Source organism: Mercenaria mercenaria, chromosome 13, assembly GCF_021730395.1.
Source record: "Mercenaria mercenaria strain notata chromosome 13, MADL_Memer_1, whole genome shotgun sequence".
NCBI classification, from domain to species: Eukaryota; Metazoa; Mollusca; class Bivalvia; order Venerida; family Veneridae; genus Mercenaria; species Mercenaria mercenaria.
Window position 1 is genome coordinate 54,419,146 of NC_069373.1, and position 11,558 is coordinate 54,430,703.

Sequence of the window (11,558 nt, forward strand, 5' to 3'; positions counted from 1 at the left end):
AGAGAAAATAAAAGTTCTCCTGCTTACTATTTTGCCCAAACTTTTCCAGCTCCATGGCGCATATGCGTCCTCATACTTCAGAAGGATGTATAGATACAGGGGCGCGGTCACTACCAACAAGATGCTCGGTAACCATAGAATAACGGTATTCTGGAAACATTCGGTAAACTCCGGGTAACTCCTCTCATTACCCCACGTCAAGTTTGCATCCTGAAAAATGTGTTTAACTTTCAAGTTACCTATACAGTCGAAAATCACAGAAATTAGACCAATCAGCAATTTTACACAGGGAGTCTGTAATATATTTACGCACGAGAAAATGGTACATGGACATGATAAAACTTAGTTCGGCAACATTAAACTTGCACAGGGCGCCTTTTGATAATTGGACGTTTAATATTGTCCCTGTGTCAAAGACGTCGGACTATATGACATGTTAAAATCGTAAAATATTGAAGTCCAACGTTTATTTATAGAACTAGATAATAGTTGGACCCAGTACAAAGGTTTTATAAACAAATCCCTAACGTTATATTTACATAATACATACACGTTTATTGTAGCATGAAAGTACAGTCCATAAAATAAACAAACGTGTTTGTAAACATGGACGGATCCAAACGGACGGGGAAGAAGCATTTTATAGAAATATTTCGACGGAAATATACAATACATATCCGTAGCCCTGACCAACCTATAAACCAGGCTAGTCTATTTTATAAGTACAAGAACACGGTTGACCCATTTAAACGAGTTGTAGTACTACATGTAAATCCCGCACGATAACGCAAACGATAACATGTTTGATAATTATGATTTTTCTTCATTAAAACGTTTCAATACAGAAAATATTTTTGTATAACAAAACATTATGCACTTAACTTTTATCATTGACAACCTATTACAATCAAACATGCTGTCGTTTAAAGCAGCATGCCTCCAGATTTGGCTAAAAAATAATCTTTCTTTCAAATTGAAGTTTTGGTCATATTATGAACATTAGAATATGAATTTTTGTTTCTAAAATATCTTAAAAATTCCAAATCAAGAAAAAAGATGACCGCGTCGGGAATCGAACCCCGGACCGCCGCGGCAATAAAGACATTTTTCCGTCGTCGTAACCAGTAGCGCTACAGCTGAAGTAATGAATAATGACATCAAAATATAGATATTTATAATCGAGACAGTTTACCTGGAGTGAAAGCGTGACAAACGCTTTTCGATTTTCATCGTAAAAAGTAGTAAAAACAGCAAATTCTCATGTGTTTCCTTAACATAAAGTTTGTCAGTAAATAAGTTTTAAAGCCTTCTTAAGAAATATAGCATTTATTTCAAGATATTTGAAAAAAATTTGTTGTTGTCGAACGATCTGGAGGCATGCCGCTTTAAATTATCGTGCGGGAGTAGTATAAATAAAGGCTCGTTAATATAGTTTAAAAGCCAAAAACAAGAACAACTCTAAAAAGTATATAAATACACTTACCCAAAATGCATCTGTGCATATACTATTCATTTCGTTTCCGTGTCTGAAACATAAGCTTCTTTTTGTCTCAAACTTTTATCATAAACACACCTCTTAAAATTTTATCATAACCACACTGGCACATTAATGTACATCGTATCGACGAGTCAGTAACTATATTTTACAGTGGAAAAAAGGATTAACTATTATAAGTCTTTACATTACTTTTGTTGATAAAAGCGATATTTGAACTTTGAGTTAAAGGTCAGTCCGGTCTCGGCAAAAGTACAATAAAAACACGTTAGCTAGCTCTAATCATATTGCAACAAAAACATAAATCTAAATATTAAATAATATCAATAATTAAATCTGGACGACATAAACAAACTTTAAAGAAATACTTACTAAAACTTAAATATAAAAGAAAAAGAGCTCGTTATATATTGAATCATAACTATATAGAAAAGGTAACTTAAAAAAATACAGATAAACGGATCAGTAATAGTTCGATTTTTAGGTCGGCAGTGTTGATGGATGTCCGCTATCTAGGTATTGTTCAACTTAATAGCCGCGATAGCACGGATAAGTATAAGAATTACAATAGTTTGTGGGTTTGGTTTCAGTATCTGAGGCGCTAAATTTTTTTAGTATTTTATTCTTTAGATTTTCGTCTTCAACAAAACGTTTTGTGAATCCCTATTTTTTCAGGAGAGGTTTAGATAAAATGAAATAATAGGGAAGTCTGTTGCGTATTGTAATCTTTTTAAATATATAATATCATTATGTTATAGAATATACACTCAATGTGTAGTATATTATGTTAAATGAAATGTTTTAATTTTATCTAATGCTTGGCTAGAAAAAATATGCTGTGGCCCATGACCTTAAATATAAGTAATATTAATAAAAAAAAAACAAAAAAAAAAAAAAAAAACATTAATATCGTGGAATGGAACTGCAATTCAAAATTTTTCACTGAAAAAAAAATCTCCGGAATATTAAACCCCAGCCGCTTATGTGACAGGCCGCCGGGCAACCATTCTAAGTAGTTATAAGAGGCAGTGATGACAAAGCATATTATGCTGATTTTCCCTAATCGGCAAACAAGTCTGTGCGTGTGTGCGTTTTGTGAGGGGAGGGAGTAGCTCTGTTTTCAACAGTATTTCATCTATGTAACGGCGGGCAGTTAATTTAGCCAGTGTTCCTGGATACTGTCCCAGTAAAAACCTGTTCTCCGCAAGTAACTGCCACTTTCTACTCAAGAATCTTCGGAAGAGCAGTAGTGCCAGTTGTATGCCATTTATTATTTCGAAATTTGAAGTCACTGAGTCAAAATTTCGGGATATTAGGTAGGTAAATTGAATTTTTGAACTTGAAATTTAGGCTCTGTATCTTTTTTTTATCCGTTAATTTTAAACGTCTATCCATCTGTCAAAAGCAAAACGTTATTGGGCTATTTTTATTGACTTTAAGATAGTAAAAATATAAACTGTGAATACATCTGCCAACATATCTATATATTATACCCATATGTAGGAACTTGAATTATACTACCATTCATCAATCCATAACCTATCCTAACCTCCAGAGCTACATTTCATACCAACATTTACGAGTATAGTATGTGCCGGTGGTAGGTGAAAACCTTCCAGATACGGCCAAAACAGTGAAATTTTCTCGACACACTACCCGTTCACCTTCTATGATATATCCCTAAAATCTAGAGCTACACAGTTACCCGATCTGGGTCGGACACATAACGACAAGTTGACGTAGGGTATGTCTATATTTCCTTACCATGTTGGCTCAAACTAGGTCGAAAACCTTGTAGACCTACACACGGTTAAAATAGTGATATTTTAAGAGCGAACTTATTTAACCCTCTAGGGCTACTCAAAGGTTACACAAGATACCTAATATTTGCCATGACCTATACATCTGTGTAAACTCGCATAATATGGTAGTTCGTATATGTAAGACGAAATTTCGATTTAGTAAATCGAAATTTCGGGACAAGTAAATTGAAATTTAGAATTCGAAACTCGAAAGTAGAGGTAGTAACGCGTTACTCGAAATTCGATCAACATATTTCGAAATTTCTAGTTATTAACTCAAATTAAGTTTATATTAATTTATTTTAGTTCGACTGAAAGTTTAAAGCTTATTTGAATAACTTTCGAGTCTGCTTCCTGGAAAAAACAGTACTAGTGAAATATGAGTAGGCATGAACCTGACCCTAGTGGGGCTCGAACCCATGACCTTCGGCTTGAGTGGCAAACACCTTAACCGCATTAACAACCGAAATTTCGACCAAGTAACTAGCTTCTCGAAATTTCGACTTCATAAGTAGAAATTTCGTCTGTCGAAATTTAAAAATATGTTACTCGAGCTAAATAACTTATGTATCTCGAAAGTTCGAATTAATATATAACATACACCTGGCTCTTATGCTCCGTCGTATGTTACCTAAGCTTGTGAATAATGTACTTTAACATTCGCATTTCACTTTTTTCACTTTCACGTATACATGTGCAGTACAAATGTACTGTAAAATATAGCATTATGCAGCAAAGAAATAGTTAAGCTGTAAACCAAGTTACTGAGGAAAAAAAACTGACCTTGTATTTGTTGAAAACGATATAACAATAACTTTTGTTTTTTGGTCGGGTCTTTGCTCCGACTCAATGGAATGATAGACGGTAAATGAAAACCACTACACTTTTTAGTGCAAAACGGCAAATAACAAAAATTAGTGCAGCTATAACAAAGCGCATGAATATCATCAGGACTATTTACGGCTATTTTTATATTAAGGCCTAACTAAACTAAATGGCTGCCAGGTATTTGAACACTAAATTTTCACTTGGCTTGGCAAGGTCTAAATTGAAGCTAGTTTCTGTTTAAATTTCATTGTGGATGTATTTTTGACATTTTGGTAGGAAAAATGGGAGAGCAGGTTGTATTTGGTGAAGTGAAGCTCAATTTTAGTATGAGTAGTACTTCCAGGTCACAGCAGTGTGATTTTGATGTCAGTTTACAGTAAGCAAATGTGACCAGAGAAATCTCTCTTAGAAGATACATGACCCCTACTTATCTCTTCATTTTATATCAGTTTTATAATAACTCTTTAAAATGAGGTAAGGATTTGTTCTCTGAAATGGGTCTAGCTATGTTTGGTAGCTCTTTATAAAAGGCCAGTTTTATATAGAATATATAGGGAAAACTATTTAGCTTAAATTGTGACCTGAACGGCTATTTTTAGAATGCAGTCGCCAGTGACTTCATCGATATATGTCGTGTATACCGCTTGATACACACAACAAACACGATTGCTTCTGAGAAACTATTCCAAATAAAAACTTGACGGAAACCGTATTCCAAGGGCGAAGTTTCGCTCAAATGATATAAATGAGTATTCGGTATTTGAGCTGAAACTCTGGCTTGAATGTGGATTACCTAACCGTGGAGATAAGCCGAAAGTTATAGTAGAAAAGGTTCGTAAAGTATAACGTTCGTGTTTTTATAGTGAAAGAAAGTACGTTTTTTGTTGTTTCAATAGGAAACGCTAACATGTACCGTAATTAATGCTTGGCAGAGCCTCGCATTTCTTTATATTATTCAACTTGTTTAAAAATTCAATATGAAAAGAGACTTTTGTAATATCCTTTATAATATCCTTTATCAAAGTGTTGTTATGGATCTCTCGTGCAATCATATGAAAATAGAAAGTGCTAGACCAACTTGGCTAAATAAATAAGCACTTCTGTGAAGAAAACAAAGAACCTGCTTGTAAATTAAATTCATCTTTTAAAAGATTTTTGCCAAACATGCAAATTATGTCCGGTAGTATGACAATACAACACTTTGATAAAGCTTCATTCCAATATGGCGGCTTCCAGCAAATTATTTACATCTTTTTTTTCTAAGTCTTAGCATCTGTATTAGTACTTGTTTTATATTTCTAAAATAAAATTAACATTTTATCTTGGCCAATAAAAACAAACAAAATGCTGTTAAATGCAGTTATTTTACATTGTACATTAAATGCATACATGTAGTATATTTTTTCGTATTTAAAAAATATTTATGGAAATCCTTGTTTAGGTTCACTACTGGATGCACATGCCATTAAAAGGGTCATGAAATTGGCCTTAATTTTTTCAAACGTTTTTAACAGAGTTTTTACAGGTCACCATTAAAATTCACCCATTACTTCTTACTATTTAATGGGATTTTCATGACCATAGTTTTAATGCCATACATTAAAAATGACTTTGATGGCCATGAAAAGCTGCTTAAAATAAACCATTAAAGTAAGTTAACAGGCTCCTTAAAACTCCATGAAAATTTTTAACTGGCATGAAATTAATGTGCCATTAAAAAAGTACCCCTTAATTCCACATTAATTAGTAAGAACTAATGGGGCCATTATTTTTTTAATACTCTGTTAATGGCCGTTAGTTATTAAAAAATTGATAAATGGTCTCATTAAATATGTCAGATTCAATTTTAATGGGTTCATAATATCTTAATTGTATATCAAATTAAGGGCCATGAAAATTTGCCATCAGAATTAGACATCTTAAGATAATCAACTTCATATTAATATTTGCAATTTTGATTTAAACTACGTATTACTACACATGTAATAGTATCTAAACATATGTACTGTTTTGTAAAATGCTAGAAGAATATTTGTTTCTTCTTTTTTCTCTTATTATTTTGTAATGTAAACACATGTAACAGCCTCGTACAAACATTTGTTATATTGTATCCTTATTCTGTCATATGTTCATATGAAATGAGAAAATGAATGGATATTGTATTGTATTTAGTTGTAACGGAAAAACAAAATTTCCGCCGATACATAACTAAAAAATTGTTGAAAATCCACGTTTACCTTCCACATCCCGAAAAAAACCCAGCAGGTCATTGCATCCAATTTCTCAGTTATCAGAAGACTTGAAATAGACAGATAGTATAGACTCAGAATAATCAAAAGAAGCATAATATTATGTATATCTACAATGTATGTGAATTCATATTTTCTGTTTTGATTTATGTACATGTATTTGACGAGTGTTATTTTTTCTTCAGGATACTAGTATTAGAACACGGAGAAGTGAAAGAATTTGACAGTCCAAAATTTCTTCTTCAAAACAAGAAATCTGCTTTCTACGGTATGGCAAAGGACGCTGGGCTGGTTAAATAATACGACAAAAGTCTAGGACTAGATTTAAACAAACAATACATAAATGATAGAGTGAAACACAAAGTTTTAGTAAATGTCTTAAAAGTTTGTTGGTCTGAAATGAGGTGATATAACTTATATGAATGAAGGAATATATTACGCGAATTGTCACAATTCTATAACAATATGAGAAAGGTTTTATAACAAGTATGGATTGTAATACTCAAAAGTTATTTCGTGGAAAAATATCACTACAAATCAACGAAAAAAGCATATATTTGAAACAAATGGTTGTGTCCCAACAATTTATTTTTTGTCCGTCCGTCTGAATTTGTGTCGTGCATTATCTCAATTTCTCAAAAAGTATTTGACCCAGCCATCAAACCTCACAGGATTATTATTCAGCATGTGCAGTTTTGCACCTGGTGTTTTAATTGGGATCTCACACAGCTAGATCAGAGTTATGGCCCTTGACTTAGTCAAAAATATGAATATGAAGGTCGTAAAAGTTTGTGTCGCTTGTATCTCAAAATGTATTTGACCTAGGTCAAATAGGGTCATGGAACATAATAGGAATAGTATTCTACAATGTGAAGTAATGTACCTGGGTTTTTGTTTGAAACCACGTAGGAATATTATTCAGCATGTGAAGATTTTGTTTCGATTTCACTCTGCAAGACCAGAGTTATGGCATTAATGGAACAAAAGTGTGTGTCCCATGTATCTCAAAATTTTCTTGACCTAGAGTCATTAAATATTTAATTTTGAGAATTGTTATTACATGTGAAGTTGTGCACCTTATGTTCTCTTTGGGTTTTCACTCAGCTAGGCCAGAGTTATTGTCCTTGACTCAGTGAAAAATATACAAGTACTTAAAAGTTAATATTTCATATACCTTGAAAATATTTCACCTAGAGTCATGAAACCATGTACAGTGACAAGAAGTGGGAGCACCTGTGTCACGACTACTAGCTAGTTGGAACATCAAGGCACGTATTGAAACAACCATGCTAACATAAAATAGCTGTTCTTGTCACTTTTCGGGGTGTTTTAACTGGAGAGAAAACGTGTGTTAACAGTGAGATTCACGCGCGTACGTGCTGTTACAACACCTTTTTATATATGAGCGTTCCGTGGCAAAGCGTAAACGCATTACGGCCCCAAAACGGATTATTCAAAAAGAAATGACGTCAACGTGAAAAAACAACGCAGACGTTACCGCGCGTTTCATGGAAATTTAATGACGTTGATGGATAATTCGTTTATTAGTTTTAACGCATTTTATGTTAGAATAGCGTTTACGCATGTTCATTTCGTGTTATAACATCTTCGGAATCCCTCGGGAAACGTTGGTAACCTCGCCCTACCGGGCTCGGGCATCAACAAATTCCTCGGGATTCTGCATATGTTATAACAGGAAAAACAAGCGTTATCCCTACAATCATTCCAGGGTGGAGCTCCACAGTGTTTCTTGATTTGTTCGTTTTGTCCCTGTTGTCCTATAATTTTACTGTTTATACCTATTTTTGTGTGTATGTCAATTATTTACACTTTATGTACTCTTCAAAATAAACAATCGTGTAGGGTTCCGTTCTGTGTAGACTTCGTTCATTCTCATATCTATTCCAAGTGGATCTAAATGTCCTTGTTTGATAACAGGTTTTCATTTCGTTTAATACAATATGTTAAAAGTTTGTTAGTTATATAAACATTGAAATGTTTCTTTAATGCTGGCTATGATTATTGTCCATTTTTGGCAATTACCTATTTAAGAAATAATCTTAGTAAATAAAAAAGTAGAAGAATGACATTTTTATTTGTTTGAGGTTTAAATATTTGTTTTGGTGTTCTCGATATTCAATGAACGCCCACTCTACTTCGTAGTAAAATGATAGGCCGATATACGTAGAAGTAGAACTCCGTGGAGATTGCCATGGCACATGGAAATAAGTATATTCTTCTTTTGATGAATTAGTAACGAAAATCACTATTCAGTTAAAGAAACAGAATATTTCAAACACGAAATAGCGAATAAAACAACAAGCACCTACAAAGAGCTAAACCAGCACACATCCAACAGCTGGAGATGCAAGAAATGCGGGTGTCAGAATTTTTGGATCAGTTGTTTTGCGAATCTGATGGTAGTGTGTGTGTATGTATGTGTGTGTGTGTGTGTGTGTGTGTGTGTGTGTGTGTTCGGGTTTAACGTCTTTTCAACAATTTTTCGGTAGGTATTTTATTAAATTGTCCATATTTTTATTCGGCTTGTTCTTGACACTTCTGATGATCCAGTATTCTCTTTTAATCAGTAATATTACTTGACTTTTGGATGTCCTATGCTTGGAACTTCAGATGATACCAGATATTTTGTACAATCTCCTAATGCTGCCCTGGGTAATACTGAACACAAAACAGCATAGCAAGATCAGTAAACAGAAGACCCTTATACTGCTTCAGTCTCGATGAATATTTCTGTAGCATCTCATCCTACCAACACTTCAGTACTCCTTCTTCTTCCAACGATAAGGTGGAACTGCCGGAATGTCTGAAACCCTGAGATATGTACTGGCATGATAACAGTGACAACGCTCTGCATCCTCCTTTTTTCAGCCAATTAAGTCTGAATGCATATACTGCATTGTCTTCGTAAAACTAGTTTTAGCACGACCGAGTGTAGTTTGCCTCTCGCAATATTCATGTACCCGTTCACAGTCTTAATGTAATGATTCGCAATAAATATATATCGTTCAGATGAGTTATGTACGCGTTTTTATTCTCGTAAATAATTAAATACCCGTTTCCAATAATTTTGCATTCGTTCAAGATCAATTAAGCATCCGTTCATAATTATTTTATATCCGCTTATAATGACAAAGAATGGCCTTATGCTGTCCGTCTTAAACTCGTATCTGCCTACCCTATACACCAGTTAGTACGCCCGACATATAGCTTCTCAATTCAGGTAGAGGATAATATTTGAAAAGAATCCTTAACATTATGTCTCATATTTGATTGCCGTATATAATTCACACAAACATATTATTTCTAATAAAGACGGTGCGAGTGTATAAATATCGGGGCTGTGCTATATTGCCTACGTATCCTTGGAGGATGATACCTCGAAATTACTAAAGAATGTGAAATACAATACATACATTTATAACTTATTATAACATTCATTTACAAATAAACAAAAGCTCTTGTAGCGTAAGTATATGTTCAAATCTGACATGGTTTCTGTTGTGTTTGCATTACATACACGGGACTATAATCCGAATGTAAGTCGTTTAAGTTGAAGGAATCCAACTCACAATACATCCCTGGTTTCGTAGACAATGATAACACCAGACCGCTACGTGATAAACATGAATTAAATGCTAGTATTTTCAAATCTATATCTAAAGTCATTGAAGTTGCTCCAAATACAATCACACGATTAAAAACAAAACATAGTATTGACCCTTGGGAGGGGCCTAAAGTGTGTAATTACCTAGTCTATGAAAACACTTGAAAACATTTTCATTGATGTTTGTGACCTTTCCATGAGAGATATTTTATGCTTGGGAAATAGATTTTAGTTTTGCGTGTTTTGTTGGCAAATAAAACACGGTCTTGAGTTCAGATGCATAGACCTTCGTGATTAGATTACTACGTATCTGAGCTCAAAACCGTGTTGTATTTGCCAGCAAAGCACACACAACTAAAATCTATTTCCATTCTAACACGTTCGAATTAACCAGGAAGGGATACTAATCTGGAATTCTTTTTTTAGGCGGAATAGCCAAAAGTAGGTCTTTTTGCGAAACGTGTTTTAATCGACGACAATACACGGTAAATATTTCTTTGTTCATATAAAAGGAAATCTTAAAAGTGTTAGAATGATCATTGATGTTCAGTGTATATATCATTGTCGAAAAAGTTTAAGAATTTTGCTAATCTGTTGCCGAAGCAATCCTGTTCAGTCATAAAATTGAACATTAAATAATAACACAGCTGTTGCCTTTTAGGTTCGGTCGGTATGAGGATTTGTCGACTTGGAGAAAAGTGTTATCGACATTGTACTACACCCGTGGTTTGTCCTCATACCGACCTTTCATAAAGTCAATGGTTGTATAGTAATTCACGTCGGATTTTATTAATCTCTCAGCCCTAACCGTTTGCAACAAAATAGTTAAATCTACACAATAAATAAAATGAGTAAGTAAATTTTGACTATTCATTAAAACTTTCGAAGAAACATTATTGATAACAAATATTTATAACAAACAGAAGCCGTTTCTGATAGTGAAATAAAACATATAGATAAATAATTATCGAAACAGGTGAAGCCATAGAATAACTGAAACGCAATTTAATTTCTCAAAATTAGAGATTCAGGAGTGAATGACTGATCCTATCAAAATGCGACTAAATGCCGAACTGATTTTCGAAATAGACCAGACAATATTAAACCTATGAATATTTCAATATTGTACAAAATGGCAGTCGTGTTGCACCAAACAAAATAGTGGTTAATTTTACATTCAAATATAAAGGTATAGTAAAATTACATTTACTTCTCTCACCAATGTTAAGGAAACATTGTTATGTATAAAATGAAAATACAAACATGTATACAATGCATACAGATATATAGACCTGTTTAGCACTAATAGAAGGAGTACATGGCCCAGTTACCGAAGTTTGGCGATATTGTAACCTCCTGAAGACACGTAAAATCATACATATATCTAAAATTGGTGAGGCTATAACACTCTTAAAGGGACTTACCTACACATTTTAGGCGACAAATAATTTCTTTAAAAAATCCATAGAAAGTGATTACTCTGAAAATGATTAGTGGTACAAACTTATTGGCTTAAGATGCAAAATATGTTCATAAATAACCAACATTATTGTGCAGAA

At 33.6% G+C, this 11,558-nt stretch overlaps 1 protein-coding gene across 1 annotated transcript in view; it reads right to left on the bottom strand.

Moving 5' to 3' along the window:
• The window catches only part of LOC123530315 (multidrug resistance-associated protein 1-like), a 58,566-nt gene extending 49,317 nt beyond the window's left edge, over nucleotides 1-9,249 (bottom strand). The window contains exons 1-2 of the mRNA XM_053520906.1: nucleotides 9,145-9,249; nucleotides 28-210 (exon numbers count right to left, since the gene is read on the bottom strand). Coding sequence (XP_053376881.1) covers nucleotides 28-210; nucleotides 9,145-9,249 — 288 coding nt within the window. The remainder of the gene's footprint in view (nucleotides 1-27; nucleotides 211-9,144) is intronic.
• Between the last annotated feature and the right edge of the window lie 2,309 nt (nucleotides 9,250-11,558).